Source organism: Antedon mediterranea, chromosome 1, assembly GCF_964355755.1.
Source record: "Antedon mediterranea chromosome 1, ecAntMedi1.1, whole genome shotgun sequence".
NCBI lineage: Eukaryota > Metazoa > Echinodermata > Crinoidea > Comatulida > Antedonidae > Antedon > Antedon mediterranea.
In genome coordinates, this window is record NC_092670.1 from 474,007 (window position 1) to 492,385 (window position 18,379).

At 32.4% G+C, this 18,379-nt stretch overlaps 2 protein-coding genes across 8 annotated transcripts in view; one reads left to right on the forward strand and one right to left on the reverse strand.

The window, feature by feature from the left end:
* The first annotated feature begins 371 nt into the window (after positions 1-371).
* LOC140051759 (dual specificity mitogen-activated protein kinase kinase 6-like) lies at positions 372-5,730 on the forward strand. Of its 3 annotated transcripts, XM_072097087.1 has the most exons (12): positions 372-500; positions 1,087-1,176; positions 1,807-1,861; positions 2,192-2,354; positions 2,868-2,987; positions 3,283-3,399; positions 3,493-3,672; positions 4,011-4,091; positions 4,379-4,518; positions 4,611-4,656; positions 4,786-4,853; positions 4,884-5,730. In XM_072097087.1, the coding sequence occupies exons 2-12, from the start codon at positions 1,158-1,160 to the stop codon at positions 4,894-4,896; spliced, it is 1,002 nt and encodes a 333-aa protein (XP_071953188.1). In that variant the 5' UTR covers positions 372-500; positions 1,087-1,157; the 3' UTR covers positions 4,897-5,730. The 3 variants fall into 3 exon arrangements, with proteins under 3 accessions (XP_071953188.1, XP_071953169.1, XP_071953179.1); XM_072097068.1 differs by having other exon boundaries at positions 4,786-5,730; XM_072097078.1 differs by lacking the exon at positions 372-500 and adding an exon at positions 576-766 and having other exon boundaries at positions 4,786-5,730.
* A 17-nt stretch (positions 5,731-5,747) lies between these two features.
* Positions 5,748-18,379, reverse strand: part of LOC140051732 (protein tweety homolog 1-A-like) — a 33,408-nt gene continuing 20,776 nt past the window's right edge. The window contains exons 10-15 of one of the 5 annotated variants that reach the window (XM_072097050.1): positions 17,488-17,621; positions 12,873-12,968; positions 12,345-12,497; positions 12,122-12,224; positions 11,915-11,938; positions 8,972-10,236 (exon numbers count right to left, since the gene is read on the reverse strand). In XM_072097050.1, coding sequence (XP_071953151.1) covers positions 11,924-11,938; positions 12,122-12,224; positions 12,345-12,497; positions 12,873-12,968; positions 17,488-17,621 — 501 coding nt within the window. In that variant the 3' untranslated portion in view covers positions 8,972-10,236; positions 11,915-11,923. Of the gene's footprint in view, positions 5,978-6,335; positions 10,237-11,914; positions 11,939-12,121; positions 12,225-12,344; positions 12,498-12,872; positions 12,969-17,487; positions 17,622-18,379 lie in introns of those variants that run through there. The other 4 variants (XM_072097056.1, XM_072097038.1, XM_072097030.1 and 1 more) reach the window with 4 other exon arrangements.

Sequence of the window (18,379 nt, forward strand, 5' to 3'; positions counted from 1 at the left end):
GATTGTTGTTACACAATGCTTTTTATTTCTTTTCATTTTTATTATTTGTATTTATTGTCTGAAATAAAATTTGAATTGAATTGACACAGGGCCTCAGAGCAATTCAAGGCACAATTAAAAAAAGAAATTTTTTTTTTTCATACGCATACTAACTTGCCAATTACAGGATGGATACATCCTTTAAATCCTTTAGTGTGCTGTACACTTAAAATATAGTATATTTTAGACATAAAATAAGTCAATTTTAAGTGATTGATGATTATCAATTATATTAATTAATTATAAAAAAATGATGGAATAGATAAGAAAACAAAAAAGTCCAATGTATTATTTAGATGAGGGCAGTATTTATCACTTCCTGTTGTTTGTCTGTGAGAACTCGAGCGAGTATGATGTTTGCTCTGTGAGTCATCTCCTCCTTATTTTTCAATGAATGAATTTATATTTTTCCGAATGACTAATTTGTTACTCGTACATTGTTAAAGAATCTGCAATGCTTGGTGAGTATGATTTCGACATTAGATCATTATTTTACATTTCATTTAATGGTGCATTTGCTAGGCCAAACGAACCCGCCCTCTCCTCTGGATCATCGGCAGGACTCAACTCGTTCTCTCCAGTTAATTCTATAGTAGCCCTTTTATTGTCTCCGTGCCTCCCACCCCACCCAGAGATGGATGGGTGCACATATACGTAGCCTACTAGATATGTTGTATAGGCTAGCCTAGGCCTATGTTTACTTATGATAAGACGTAGACGACCTATTGTAAGTACGTAGTATTTTTAGCCCGGGCCTACTAATTTCAAATAAATAAACCTGCTAAACTATTTGGGACACAGTCAACAACCGTACTGTTCATTCATGTAATATTAATTATAGTTTTCTATGATTTCACTGTGCTTTTGTAAATTAAGAATTAATGTATTATTTCATTGAATCAACACTGGGCCACTGTCATCTTCCTTACTAATCTATGGTTTGTGGTAATTCGTAAATTCAGTTATTGAACTGTCACAATATTATATTGTTTATCCAACCAGTAATCATTTATTACTCATTTTGTGTGATTCATTTGAATTTTTCAGATTTTCACAGAAGTATATATTAGAACCAGTAAATTCGGATTATTTTAAGTTTGAAAGAATTGTTTTAAATCATGGCAACCAAAAAAGGACGTGAGTGAGACATATGAGATGAATGTTTTTTTGTTATATTTATATTGTTCTATGTTGTTTTTTATATATCGTAACTTTTCTACCTATCTATATTTATATATTCCTACTTTTTTTTTAGGGTTATTGTGTTTTATAACCAGCAACCAATTTTGTTTTTATACCTGTTTGTGAAAACACAATAAAGAATAAGAATAAGAGTGAATCTTTGACTTTTGGTTTTAAAAAGTACCAAATAAATATCTATAAATATACACAAATATATTGATTGGAAATTCCAAAATAACCACATTTTAATTTTGTTTTTTCCCTCCTTCAACATCAACATGAATCACATCCTGTTTGTCCCTTTCCATTGGCTTTCTTCTAGTAAACAATTTGAATTGAGGTTTGGTGTAAATGGTTGTACAGTTTTCCTTACTATACAGGGTGTGGTCCTTACTATACAGGGTGTGATCCATGATATCCAAGATGTGGTTCTTATTTTGATGGTGCAAGAATAAGATAAATTTTCTATTTGGTTTCGTGCCAATTACAATGTTCCTGTCAAAATATTTTATGCTAAATGTACTAATTTAACCATGTTGAATAATATTAATCCCAGTAGTTATGATTACATCTTTTCTTTTCTAGCAAAAACAAAAACAAAATTTAAGTTCAACATAGAACCAGATCCAGTAGCCCCGAAGTAAGTGCTGTGTACAAAATACTTAAGAATATTGAACCTTAATGGAATTAATTGTCAAGTACATAAAACACTCAATGTTTGATTTTTAAAATTAAAACTCAATAATTTTTAATTACCCTCTGGTATAATCCCACCCCTAGAACACAAAATTGGGCTGACTTTAGTGGGTGTGCTATACCTTGAGAAAAGCTCTTCAAAAGACCAAAACAATATGACATACTAGGATGTTTAAATTTAAAGGCTAACTCTGCTACAACTGAGGCAATGTTATATAAATTAAGAGACGTAGTGTAGTCACACCACCTGGTGACCTGATTTGTTTGTTTGCAGACACAATGTAAGCGAAACAGTCAAATCCAGTATAACTATCAACGGCACAGAATACCAAATTAAGGGCAATGACCTTCAGTTCATCCGTAACCTGGGAGCTGGTAATTACGGCATAGTAGACGAGATGCAACATCAGGAAACTGGTAAAAATATGGCGGTGAAGGTGAGTACTAGGTTATGGTTCAAATCCTCACTGTTGTAAGCCAATCCAAGCATTTGGTTATGTACATTTGAAATGATTTTTAAAATCTAGATGTAGTATGTCTTACAAGATGTAGATAATCTAGATAAAGGATAACCCACCAAGTAGTAAGTAGTATGTCTTACAAGATGTAGATAATCTAGATAAAGGATAACCCACCAAGTAGTAAGTAGTATGTCTTACAAGATGTATCAATCAACAGATCACAAGATGTAGATAATCTAGATAAAGGATAACCCACCAAGTAGTAAGTAGTATGTCTTACAAGATGTATCAATCAACAGATCACAAGATGTAGATAATCTAGATAAAGGATAACCCACCAAGTAGTAAGTAGTATGTCTTACAAGATGTATCAATCAACAGATCACAAGATGTAGATAATTTAGATAAAGGATAACCCACCAAGTAGTAAGTAGTATGTCTTACAAGATTTGTAGTTAAATTGATAGTTTTAAATAATAATTTTTGTAGCGTATACGTGCACAAGTCAGCTCTGACGAAGACAAGCGGTTGCTGATGGATCTTGATGTCACAATGCGTACAGCTGACTGTATGTACACTGTACAATTCTTCGGATCACTATTTCAAGAGGTAACATTTTGTTTGTAATTAAACATTTAAAATATGTTCTCTATGAGAACTATGCTCTTGGCCAAAAAATTTAATCTCAAAATCGAAACCAATTTAAATCCGCACTAAAAAAGCACTTGTCTAACTACGTACCCGTTAAAACATGAATCAGAAGAATATATTTTGGTCAAGAGGAGCACAGAAGCATTAAATGCTTTAAGTCTCAAAATCCAGGTAGAAAATATTGCCCCACACAACCTGCATTTGATAAATTGAAGTTGAGTGCACTAATAGCCCTGGTTTGGTTTTATTACAGGGAGATGTTTGGATATGTATGGAGTTAATGGATGAATCACTAGATAAATTTAATAAAGTAGTTGTTGAGAAAGGTAAACTTATACCAGAGAATATTCTAGGCAAGTTGGCGTTTGTGGTAAGTATTTTACACCAGTGTTTTAGTAGGTTCCGCTATAACAACTACCAATCGTCAATTAATTCCTCTCCATTTTTTGTTTAAATGTTTCAGGTGGTCAGTGCTCTTAATTTTCTTAAATCGCAATTAAATGTTATCCACCGTGACGTAAAACCCTCCAATATACTTATAAATCGTACCGGCCAAATCAAATTGTGTGATTTTGGTATTAGTGGAAAGCTAGTGGATTCTATTGCCAAGACCAAAGATGCAGGAAGCAGACCATATATGGCAGTAAGTACAAATAATCAATGTTGGTTTCCTTGTTAAATCCTTATATAGACATTCTCATTTACATATGGTAATTAATAAAGAATTTTGAATCATTAGTTGGAGTATTATAGTAAAAAAGTAAATTAAAGCAAGGAGGGTGGGGGGGGGGGGGTGTGGGGGCACGGGATGATCCAAATTAGTATGCATGACTACATCAAAAGAGAAAAAGATTTTACACATATTCCAAAGGCAGACATTCTTGGACTCCCTCAAGCAAACATATCAGGAAATATTGTGCCCTGTCAAACAACCTGAAAATGAAGTAAGGAATTAAATAACAAGTACTGTAATTCTTTTAGCCTGAGCGTATCGACCCAGAGATGATGAGTGACCAAGGATACGACGTGAAATCAGACATTTGGAGTCTGGGCATCACTATGGTAATTATTTATCTTTAGCATGTTGTTAAGACTTCCTATTTAGCTCACAGCTAATTAAGCAAATACCTAATTTAGTGTCATTCTTAAGACTTTTATTGTATGCCTAGTTATGGTTATCAGGACACAGGCCAATCCCAATAATCTTCCACACAGTAAATTTGGCTGTAAAAAATCTACAACTTTACTGAGCCTACCTACCTCTAACTTACATTCTAGCTACTTTTATATGTTAAACATAAATGCAATATTTGTTAAAACAATAAAACAAACTCTAATTTATGATTTAGATTGAGTTGGCTACAGGAGTATTCCCTTATGCAAAATGGCGTACACCATTTGCACAATTAAAGCAAGTTGTCAAGGAGCCATCGCCAAAGTTACCAGAAGACTCTTTTTCAGAGCCTTTTGTCAAATTTGTAGATCTTTGGTACGTATTTCTTATTTTTTGGCAAAAGTCATCCAGATTCAGTATTTCTAATAATAAAGTCAGGATTTACAGAAATGTGTTTTTTTTTACAGTTTAAAAAAGAATCACAAAGAAAGACCAAGATATGATGGCTTGTTAGTAAGTACATTTTAACGGTTCTACACAGCTAGGTCAATAAGGTCAAGTGCATTGACATTGGGGGCTAGACTGGGTACACAATTATTCCATAACAATAGAAATTGACAATTATGATTCTTTTTTTTGCAGAAACTTGAATTTATTGAAATTCACAAAGACTTGGATGAGGCTGCTGTAGGAGACTATGTTGTGTCTACTCTGGACTCGTGAGTCTAGCTAACACTCTGTCTGGACTCGTGAGTCTAGCTAACACTCTGTCTGGACTCGTGAAGCTAGCTAACATCTGATAAAAACAAGATATACGATACTATTTTAGTAACCTAGTACTGAAGTATTATAATAAAACAGTACATAGTTTGGAATTGGACAAAATAAACTACACACAGGTCATTCACAGGTCATTCTCGACTAGAATATATATTTTAAAAAGTATCACTAAATAACTGTAGGTTTTAGATATTTAAGTATAATAATGTTTATTTTACTGTAGAATTGAGAAAGAAAGTTCAGGGCACATTTTTTTTAAACATGTTGACATTTTATATTTAGTCCAATTAATTTTGTTTACTTTAAATGAAAATAATATTGATATAATTAACTTTTAAGCATAAGGTTAAAGTATGATCATGGCTTATAATTAAACGTAACAAGTTGTAAAAGTTTGCTGTATTGTTTTATAAATCAAACTTTCTTATCATTATGTATTTGTATATTTTCAGCACACTTTTGCTCTTTATATAATTACAATATAGTGTGTTATTTGTGGACGTCACTGTATGGTTGTTAATTTTTTTCTCAATAATGGGTGGATGTTGTGTGTGTGCGAGTGAGCTCCCAAAGTTACTAGAAATGATGTCACAAGAAAGCATTGTGTGTGAAACTGATAAATGCTATATTAAGTATGTCCAGGTAAATAATAATGTAGTACAGGTAAATTGAATATACAGTATGAATGGAAGCGTCTAATTTAGCCTTCAAATGTAGTTTGCAGGATAGAACAGAACCAAACAACCAACAATTATTTGTATGTAAGAATCGGATTTAAACATTAAACATTAATTTAGGATACCTCTATCTAGTGTTTGTGTAATTTACTGTCAAAATTGGAAAAAGGAAGACACTTACCACCTCTGAAGAATCAGACTTCACCCTGTTGGAAGTTAATATTTATAACGAGACGTACAGGAAGCCAACGGTTGACCTAGATGATACCAACCAACCTAAAAAATAAGTGAGATTTGCAGTCCTCTGACTTTGAGCCATGGTTATCTGTTTGTTGAAAGTGTTTTAATAACGTACACAAGACCACAGTGACTAGGATCTATGGGAGAGAGAGAGAAAGTGTTGGGCTTTCTATCTGCAAACATCTTGCAGTCTATTAAATTACCTTGCATGAAATGACCCCCCCCCCCCCTTAGGAGTGTAAAAGATTGATAAATTTAAAATAACATGGTACCCGGATCCTGTCTATTCAACAATTATAGTAGTGTAAAAGAAGAAAAAAGGGTCATATAGCAATTTAGCCTTTTAACCGACCCATTAACATCAAACAAGTATCAAGCAAGTAACATTCAGTTCCCCTGCTTTATATTCCCAAATACACTCCTCAACACAACCTTTCCCCAAGGCATGACCTATTGACCTACATTTCATCGAATAAAAACCAGAAACGCAAAAACAATACTTTTAGCAATTTTATTCCATCATTTTAACAGTAAATTTTGGAATATTCCATTTACCAAACTACAAGTTATGAATGATTTATTTTACCAAACTAAAAACAAATGCACTTTGTATTTACATAATCTGCACAGGACATTCAATAGACTATTTAAAAGTATACCATAACAAATGTTGTATGTTAGTTAAGGACCATTGAGATATGATCCCACTCTCTATATATCTCTATATAAACGCTTTGGGAGCAGCATATCCATCTGTATGACATATACAGTATGTATTAACCAGTTTATATAAATTCCAATCCTGACCCCACCCTCTACCCATAACATTATAACCTCCTAACCAATGTTTATACAATGTAAATAAAAGTAGAGATCCCTAATAGTTATAGTATAAAACAAGACAGATTTAAAATTTGTTTGTAATTCAGCATAGATGATATAAAATAACTTTATATTTACATGCAAACACTATTATTACTTTCTTATATAATTTCTGTAGTATGGAAAATTTAATGTTAAGTAATGGTCCTTGGAAAAAAGATAAAATGAAAGACAAAAGTACATCCTCTTTCTTCTGATAAACATGGGAGGAAAATCATATGTCGGCCACAACTAACTGATATTTAAACCTAATTGGCAAAAAGCATTTGTTGTCGACTTCTATAAATATTTTTATTACAAAACAAATTGTCAAAACAGAATTCCTTTTAAGAACTTTCATTTGAGCTCACAATAAATACAAATACACAAATTCTGCTTGGCAGCCAATCACAAACCATATGCAAATGAGACAATGTTTTGAACACTGAATTAAGCTATGACTAAATATTCAATCTAATCTACAGCAAATTGAAGAAGAGAAAAATGTAGAAAACATTTCGGAAAAGTAATTTAAAAAGAATTTCATATTTGTGGTGATCAAAAAATTACTTGAACATCTGACATGACTATAGCCTTGATCGCACTTGGTCAAATTAACTGAGAAGCTGGCTAAAGTGACCAAGATAGATAGATAGAGCACTTGGTAGTCTAGAACCATGCTATTTCACCATGCTATAGTACTTGGTAGTCTTAAGCACCATGCTAATAGTACTTGGTAGTCTTAAGCACCATGCTATAGCACTCTGTAGTCTAAAACACAATGCCAATGGCAAAATATTACAAACTTGGATATGAAGTTACTTTATGAGGGTGCATCCCTACAGCTGGTTACAGTACCCCGGGACAGTACCACAGTAAATTGTAGAAACAACTTTCTAAGATATGTCATCGTGATGGGTGGTTACCTATCCTAAATGGCAGACTCAACTTTCTAAGATATGTCATTGTGATGGGTGGTTACCTATCCTAAATGGTACACTCAACTTTCTAAGATATGTCATCGTGATGGGTGGTTACCTATCCTAAATGGCAGACTCAACTTTCTAAGATATGTCATTGTGATGGGTGGTTACCTATCCTAAATGGTACACTCAACTTTCTAAGGGCAACTCCAAGATTGGTGGAGGTCCAGAGTGAGACAAAACGTAGCCACAAGAAATAAAGGGATAAAGTTGTGCAGATTTCGCAAGAAAAGGGAACAATCTCTGTTTAAGCAATTGGATTGCCAAAAGCCTCTTAAAAGGTTGAAACAGTCTTGTTTAATCACTGCTAACATACACTACCAGGTACAATTATTTCAAGGATAAAAATAACTAATTTTAGGGTTGATGACATGGTATACAATGACAATTAATGTAAACATTAAATACTGTACTATATTCTGTACAGTTGTTATTTATAAATTCTACATAAGCACAGGAAGTGTTGGTAGGAGAGGTCAATTAATGTGTTCACCCCACCCCCTTCACCTCCCACAAAAAGATATGGAAGGCCAACATTACCCTTTAACAACATTATCAGAGTGACACTCAATTACAGTCACCCCTGCACTTATGTGTAAGAACAATGTTATTATGTTAAAATCCCAAAAAGTGATTTTAAATAAATTTAAACAATTTGATGTCAAATATACAATTCATATTAATGACTTAAAACACATAAAATTAGATTTTAGAAGTTAGTTAAATCAAAGATTGTAAATAGAAAATTTATTAAAAATTCACGAATATGCAATAAACAAGTGAGCAACTATGTACAAAATACATGAATAAATGAAAGTAAATACTAAATTATTTTAATCCATACTATACATATGCATATGTATACATATACATACTATATATAATTATGTTATCTGGTCCCTATATATAAATTTAAAACTAAACAAATCACTCTTTCACTTTAAAAAACCATTGTTAGTACAAAATATGAAGTAACAATAAAAAATGGAATTATTGGACACAACATTGTTAGGAACTTAAGTAAACTTAGTGTGTTCTTAAGTGCTTGATCATACAATATTGGTTATGCATAATTAAACAGAGAGTTTATTGTGTCAAATTGATTTTACAGTTTAATATAATTTAATCTATTTAGCAATATTAAAAAACTTTCTAGAATTATGTAATCTTTTTAGTGAAACAATCTATTTGTTGTTGGAGCATATACCATTGAGTGGTGGCTCTCAACCACAAGTGAAAAACATAGCCTATACTAGTTTATCTAAAGTATATATATTAATATATTAGTGCTCTCTGCACGGCGCCATCGCCTTGGCCAAGGTGTTGTATGTATGATGGATTGTTAACAGATTCTCTGGATTGGTTATGGCGTCCTAACTCCACACTGGATTGCCTAGTTACAGCAATATTGTACTAAAAAAGTAAACAATGTAGACAACACACAAGTTGATTAGTGAAATGAAAATGTTAACAATGACGGATGATTTCTATTGCCTAAAACTATCATATTTAAAGGTACATATTTTGAAAATAGCTCAGTTCGTTTAAACTTTTTTATGTTAATTAAATAAAACATTATAATATAAAATATTCTACTAGTTAAATAAGATTTTATGTTAATATTAGTAATATATATTACCATATAGTATAAAAATATTTAACAAATACATAACGTGTGTTTTAATTATTTAACAACAACTTGATACATATGTAAATCTTTTATCGTTCAACTTAACGTTCATTAATTTTTGCAGCTTAATGTTTAACAGATTTAATATATCTATTTTAGAATAGAATTAACAAAGAACTCTTTTTCAGAATTTATTCATTGCTTCCTGGGAACTGAATTACAATGTAATTTCTATAATGTACCTTCAACGGTATCATAAACATGAACCAATAATAATTCTTGCTTATTCTATGAAAGCTACGATAACAGATTTACAATAGTGTATTATAAAATGATACAGATATTAGCTGTACAACAATGTATATAGTCACACAAGAATGCAATACTGTACATGCTATATATACGTTTAATTCTGTTTTGATGCAGGTATCCTCCTCCCCTAATAAAAGTGGGAAAAGATTCTATACCCACATCAATACAGAAATATAGTGCTATACTATGATATGTGGATGAAGTTACAACAACAAATGAAAGACACACAACAGATATATACAAGGATGCATTTTTACAATAAGAGAATAAACACAACACCCCTTAAAATATAATTACATTCTTCTTTAACATATATGACATTGTTTATATACCACCAATTAATAAATTTAATCCATAAAAATCTTATTTGATAAAATTTAGCATTTATAATTATTACATAATTCATTTTTTTTTTTAAGTAATTGGTGGAAAATGTCAAAGTTCAAAAGTAGAGATTGCTTAATCCAATCCACAGCATAATATTCAGTCCAGAAATGAGCGGCAAGAATTTCGACTTTTGTTTGCAGATCAGCAGCGGCGGCGGCCAGTCGGTAGGGCACCCTCAACCAGAATCTTGATTTCGAGAACGACCAGACATTGCCAAGGTATACTGTAATGGCAAAATATGTAAAAGCACCAATCACCATACAGGATAGTAAAAGGATAGTAACAACAACCAGTGGTGGATCAAACAGGGTTTCCTATTGGCTAATTGGATGGAAGGTGATTGTGGGAGAAATAAATCAATCAATTATGTGAAAATATACCCCCTGATTTTTTGAGTAAATATTTAAATTTATGTTTTTAGGTTAAAATTGGATTTGATTATGTGTAGCATCATTGCTAAATATTACAGTATTCTGTTTTAGATCTAAATGGTTGTAAAAATACTGCAAATTGAATGGTAACTTACAACTGTATTATAAAATGATTTCTGTTAAATTGTCAATTTTGAGCACTAGGGAATTTAAACAGGCTGGGATCATCAAATATTTTCATTTTCAGTTTGGTAGATATAATGATCATTAGATACAGTTGTTTTTTAACTAAATTATATTTTGAAGAAAAGAAGGAACATTAAATTTATTTTATTACCATATTTTAATGTAATGTTTCAAAATTGATTTTGCAATTTCTAACTCAAATAATTTCGCAACAGTGCCAAATGGAACAATGTTGGCACTTAATTGAATGAGTATATTACTTTTAGTTTCATCCAAGTCAAAAAAAAAGAATTAAATTGTATTCTGGAAAAATCTATACTGTTCTTGAAATAGCTGTGGACACACAGTGGGTTATGGAGTGTATTATAATTATAGTAGTAAGTACATTATGGAACATTGAATATGATTGGTTAAAATGCTAACAAATGAATGTGTTATAGTTGGGTGTTATAGTGCTAACAATTCACAAATAAATAACAAATATAAAAAAAAAACACAAATAATCATCATTTTTGCCAGATAAATCATTATTTTTTTTTGTATTAAATGGAAATAAAGTATTAAGTATATAACCACTCATGGTATCAATAAATTAAGTATTAAGTATATAACCACCCATGGTATCAATAAATTAAGTATTAAGTATATAACCACTCATGGTATCAATAAATTATTCATATAACAAATGTTTTTGTAAATATATACAGTAGAGGGATAGCAATATTATTATAGGTAGGCCTATTATTATAGGTAGGCCTATTATTATAGGTAGGCCTATTATTATAGGTAGGCCTATTATTATAGGTAGGCATATTCTCCATTATAAAGTATAAATCCAAAAACTTAAAAATGAAAAACCAAACTGGCAGATGACCCAAGAATTATTGAACCTGATTAATGTAACCAGAAAGGGCTATTGTATCCACCATTGGTTTAAAAAGAAAGGCTAAAAGAAATTTAGTAAGGTATAGCGTTAAAAACACCCATAAAACATTAGAGTACAAAAGTACCAAACAATATATAGGAAATCCACTCATTATTAATTTCTGGAAATAGAATAGTTTGCAATAGTAGCAAGTATTACCGAGCATGTGCAGATTGTAACGCTTGAATACATTAAAAAGAATGTGTAAATGTTGCGATTGAATGTTGTCATAATGTCATGTGATCAAACGCAACAAACTGCACAACATACAGAATGGTATAAGCAAAAAATGCAGTTATCAAAGGGCAGCTAAGATATGTAGCACTAGGCTAGGTGTAAACAATCTAAACATCTCCTGCAATTTCTGTGGAGAATGATGGGAATTTCCAGGCAACAGATGTTTCTTTTGTAGAACTTACCCATCGTCTTCACATATACGCATACTGATAGAGTACATAGGGATGTAGAAGGAGAAAAGCCAATAAGCAAAATAGCATTGAAGCAAGATAAAAGAACTTGTTTATTTATAAGTATTAATATGCAATCAGAATACTACTGCAGTATTAGGTGTTGTATTGGTAATAGATTCTATCTAATGTTAGTGTTAGAAGTCGGTGTGTACTTACAGATGGCGGTGGTGAGTCGTGACCGTGTCTTCGTATCAAAGGGTCATCCTCGTACCTATAATCTTGATTGTATGCTACACTGCTTGCTGCAAAGCTAGGATCTCTGTCAAAATCAATCAAAATCTATTACAAAAATCGGATTTTACTGATTCTAAACATTTAGAAAGCTGCTTAAATTAAATTTCTAAATTAAAGTTCTAAAATTATATGAATCATTGTTTACCTGTTATAATCTGGTATAGTCGGTGACCCTAGACCTGATTGACGCTGTGGTGACCTAGAAGGGTCATTGCGACGACTAAATCGTTCAAGCGTGGCACTTGGATTATCTGGTGGCAGGAATGGATCCTCTCTATCTACTTCATAATCAGCTTTCCTATAAATTACACAAACATTAATTCATCATCATGAACATCTTCTCCAATCAGAGCGATTATTGGCCGAGTGTGCATAAACTTATGAATTTTTCCTTTCAAATCATTCTCTATAATTTGTTTATTATTAATAGAATTTGCTGATATGCGAATAAATGAAATGAAAACAATAATCATTGAAACATTGAGATAATAATTATGACTAAAGCTCTGTCTACACTATCAAACTAGTGATATACAGTAACATCATATGTTTATATATGGGCACATCACATTTGTTTGACACATAAAGTTTGATTGTGTGGACCATGGAGAAATAAGCTTATTTCTCCATGTGTGGACAGAGCTTGGATTATCAATGAGTTTCATAAACTTACCTTTTTGCAATAATTGGCAAAGTACAGGAGGAAATGAGAACTGTGAAGAAGATACCAGATAAGATTGAGCCTATCATCATGAAACTGATACCAGTGCTGTTGAACAAGAAGGAAATAGAACATTAAAATTAAAGGGTCTATCTGAATACTGTATTTAAAATAAAAGTGTATAGCATGGTATAAAAATAGATCACAGTGAAGTCATCAATGACGGCCATGTGTATAAAAGTGTATAGCATGGTATAAAAATAGATCTCAGTGAAGTCATCAATGACGGCCATGTGTATAAAAGTGTATAGCATGGTATAAAAATAGATCACAGTGAAGTCATCAATGACGGCCATGTGTATAAAAGTGTATAGCATGAGATAAAAATAGATCACAGTGAAGTCATCAATGACGGCCATGTGTATAAAAGTGTATAGCATGGTATAAAAATAGATCACAGTGAAGTCATCAATGACGGCCATGTGTATAAAAGTGTATAGCATGGTATAAAAATAGATCACAGTGAAGTCATCAATGACGGCCATGTGTATAAAAGTGTATAGCATGGTATAAAAATAGATCACAGTGAAGTCATCAATGACGGCCATGTGTATAAAAGTGTATAGCATGGTATAAAAACAGATCACAGTGAAGTCATCAATGACGGCCATGTGTATAAAAGTGTATAGCATGGTATAAAAATAGATCACAGTGAAGTCATCAATGACGGCCATGTGTATAAAAGTGTATAGCATGGTATAAAAATAGATCACAGTGAAGTCATCAATGACGGCCATGTGTATAAAAGTGTATAGCATGGTATAAAAATAGATCTCAGTGAAGTCATCAATGACGGCCATGTGTATAAAAGTGTATAGCATGGTATAAAAATAGATCACAGTGAAGTCATCAATGACGGCCATGTGTATAAAAGTGTATAGCATGGTATAAAAATAGATCACAGTGAAGTCATCAATGACGGCCATGTGTATAAAAGTGTATAGCATGGTATAAAAATAGATCACAGTGAAGTCATCAATGACGGCCATGTGTATAAAAGTGTATAGCATGGTATAAAAATAGATCACAGTGAAGTCATCAATGACGGCCATGTGTATAAAAGTGTATAGCATGGTATAAAAATAGATCACAGTGAAGTCATCAATGACGGCCATGTGTATAAAAGTGTATAGCATGGTATAAAAATAGATCACAGTGAAGTCATCAATGACGGCCATGTGTATAAAAGTGTATAGCATGGTATAAAAATAGATCACAGTGAAGTCATCACTGACGGCCATGTGTATAAAAGTGTATAGCATGGTATAAAAATAGATCACAGTGAAGTCATCACTGACGGCCATGTGTATAAAAGTGTATAGCATGGTATAAAAATAGATCACAGTGAAGTCATCAATGACGGCCATGTGTATAAAAGTGTATAGCATGGTATAAAAATAGATCACAGTGAAGTCATCAATGACGGCCATGTGTATAAAAGTGTATAGCATGGTATAAAAATAGATCACAGTGAAGTCATCAATGACGGCCATGTGTATAAAAGTGTATAGCATGGTATAAAAATAGATCACAGTGAAGTCATCAATGACGGCCATGTGTATAAAAGTGTATAGCATGGTATAAAAATAGATCTCAGTGAAGTCATCAATGACGGCCATGTGTATAAAAGTGTATAGCATGGTATAAAAATAGATCACAGTGAAGTCATCAATGACGGCCATGTGTATAAAAGTGTATAGCATGGTATAAAAATAGATCACAGTGAAGTCATCAATGACGGCCATGTGTATAAAAGTGTATAGCATGGTATAAAAATAGATCACAGTGAAGTCATCAATGACGGCCATGTGTATAAAAGTGTATAGCATGGTATAAAAATAGATCACAGTGAAGTCATCAATGACGGCCATGTGTATAAAAGTGTATAGCATGGTATAAAAATAGATCTCAGTGAAGTCATCACTGACGGCCATGTGTATAAAAGTGTATAGCATGGTATAAAAATAGATCACAGTGAAGTCATCAATGACGGCCATGTGTATAAAAGTGTATAGCATGGTATAAAAATAGATCACAGTGAAGTCATCAATGACGGCCATGTGTATAAAAGTGTATAGCATGGTATAAAAATAGATCACAGTGAAGTCATCAATGACGGCCATGTGTATAAAAGTGTATAGCATGGTATAAAAATAGATCTCAGTGAAGTCATCAATGACGGCCATGTGTATAAAAGTGTATAGCATGGTATAAAAATAGATCACAGTGAAGTCATCAATGACGGCCATGTGTATAAAAGTGTATAGCATGGTATAAAAATAGATCACAGTGAAGTCATCAATGACGGCCATGTGTATAAAAGTGTATAGCATGGTATAAAAATAGATCACAGTGAAGTCATCAATGACGGCCATGTGTATAAAAGTGTATAGCATGGTATAAAAATAGATCACAGTGAAGTCATCAATGACGGCCATGTGTATAAAAGTGTATAGCATGGTATAAAAATAGATCACAGTGAAGTCATCAATGACGGCCATGTGTATAAAAGTGTATAGCATGGTATAAAAATAGATCACAGTGAAGTCATCAATGACGGCCATGTGTATAAAAGTGTATAGCATGGTATAAAAATAGATCACAGTGAAGTCATCAATGACGGCCATGTGTATAAAAGTGTATAGCATGGTATAAAAATAGATCACAGTGAAGTCATCAATGACGGCCATGTGTATAAAAGTGTATAGCATGGTATAAAAATAGATCACAGTGAAGTCATCAATGACGGCCATGTGTATAAAAGTGTATAGCATGGTATAAAAATAGATCACAGTGAAGTCATCAATGACGGCCATGTGTATAAAAGTGTATAGCATGGTATAAAAATAGATCACAGTGAAGTCATCAATGACGGCCATGTGTATAAAAGTGTATAGCATGGTATAAAAATAGATCACAGTGAAGTCATCAATGACGGCCATGTGTATAAAAGTGTATAGCATGGTATAAAAATAGATCTCAGTGAAGTCATCAATGACGGCCATGTGTATAAAAGTGTATAGCATGGTATAAAAATAGATCACAGTGAAGTCATCAATGACGGCCATGTGTATAAAAGTGTATAGCATGGTATAAAAATAGATCACAGTGAAGTCATCAATGACGGCCATGTGTATAAAAGTGTATAGCATGGTATAAAAATAGATCACAGTGAAGTCATCAATGACGGCCATGTGTATAAAAGTGTATAGCATGGTATAAAAATAGATCACAGTGAAGTCATCAATGACGGCCATGTGTATAAAAGTGTATAGCATGGTATAAAAATAGATCACAGTGAAGTCATCAATGACGGCCATGTGTATAAAAGTGTATAGCATGGTATAAAAATAGATCTCAGTGAAGTCATCAATGATGGCCATGTGTATAAAAGTGTATAGCATGGTATAAAAATAGATCTCAGTGAAGTCATCAATGACGGCCATGTGTATAAAAGTGTATAGCATGGTATAAAAATAGATCACAGTGAAGTCATCAATGACGGCCATGTGTATAAAAGTGTATAGCATGGTATAAAAATAGATCACAGTGAAGTCATCAATGACGGCCATGTGTATAAAAGTGTATAGCATGGTATAAAAATAGATCACAGTGAAGTCATCAATGACGGCCATGTGTATAAAAGTGTATAGCATGGTATAAAAATAGATCACAGTGAAGTCATCAATGACGGCCATGTGTATAAAAGTGTATAGCATGGTATAAAAATAGATCACAGTGAAGTCATCAATGACGGCCATGTGTATAAAAGTGTATAGCATGGTATAAAAATAGATCACAGTGAAGTCATCAATGACGGCCATGTGTATAAAAGTGTATAGCATGGTATAAAAATAGATCTCAGTGAAGTCATCAATGATGGCCATGTGTATAAAAGTGTATAGCATGGTATAAAAATAGATCTCAGTGAAGTCATCAATGACGGCCATGTGTATAAAAGTGTATAGCATGGTATAAAAATAGATCACAGTGAAGTCATCAATGACGGCCATGTGTATAAAAGTGTATAGCATGGTATAAAAATAGATCACAGTGAAGTCATCAATGACGGCCATGTGTATAAAAGTGTATAGCATGGTATAAAAATAGATCACAGTGAAGTCATCAATGACGGCCATGTGTATAAAAGTGTATAGCATGGTATAAAAATAGATCACAGTGAAGTCATCAATGACGGCCATGTGTATAAAAGTGTATAGCATGGTATAAAAATAGATCTCAGTGAAGTCATCAATGACGGCCATGTGTATAAAAGTGTATAGCATGGTATAAAAATAGATCTCAGTGAAGTCATCAATGACGGCCATGTGTATAAAAGTGTATAGCATGGTATAAAAATAGATCACAGTGAAGTCATCAATGACGGCCATGTGACTTGAGAAAAAGACGACTACAAGAACAATAACAGTAACTGTATACATGCTAGAATCTAATGATTTAAGAGGGATTTTATCACCTTCATGAAACAGTCTATAGTCTGCAAATAAAATATGCATTGGAAAACAAACAATTGAAGTTAAAAAATGTTGTTTACTGACTGACTTACATTGTATCATAGCACATAGAGTACAGACCAATCACATAGTCTGTCTTTAATGTGTTGCAGTTGACGCTAGCAACCAGGTTTTGAAGCTGCAAACTTGTTGACTGGAATGTTTTGTCGAGTTTATTCAGAATTTCCTAAAAATAAAAAAACAATGAATTTAATTACAGAGGAAAAATAGGTTTACTACATACAACCTTCATACAACATGATGAAATAATGCGTAGGAGGTCAAAGGGTAGAGAATTTTAAAATATGACTTTTATGATTTCAAATTGCATCCATTGGCATACAAAGATCAAGCAACATCAAACCATGAAAAAGAATGGCCTATTGTATTAGGTTTTTAGTTGTGTATAAATGATTGTGCTAGAAAATACAACTGCTGAAAGAAGTCCACTTTTCACAAATCACTCTTTAGATTTCTGTCCGATGAATAGATAAAAATGATCAATTAATAATTAATATATCTAGGTTGTTGTTGATCAGCAGTTTTTAAAAATATTTATGTTGGTAGATGAAAAATGTTAGGTCATAACTTGTAGTCACGTTAACCATTTTAAAAATATAAAATAGCTACTAACAGTAGAATGCATACAAGCCTCCCTCTAACATCATCATCATTGTAACATTATATTCGTAACTTTTTATAATCGTCACAACTGCGACGCAGAAAATATTATCAACATTTCATCTCTCCTCATGAATTATTCATGTTGTCTTGAATACGTAATTAGCAAAATACATAAATTATTCATATTGTACTGATTACATAATATTGAATTTATTCATCTAAGATCATCTTACAAATCAACTGGGATTGTTCAAGTAATGTATGAGGAGTTTCAAGAGATTACATTTTATTGTCATTTGTCTACTACTGTATGCATCAACA

Bases quoted from the DNA above. Each gene is read 5' to 3' on its own strand.
- LOC140051759 (XM_072097068.1), top strand. The intron at 4,519-4,610 runs GTACGTATTTCT...TTTTTTTTACAG, and splicing joins GTCAAATTTGTAGATCTTTG to TTTAAAAAAGAATCACAAAG. The intron at 4,657-4,785 runs GTAAGTACATTT...TTTTTTTTGCAG, and splicing joins CAAGATATGATGGCTTGTTA to AAACTTGAATTTATTGAAAT.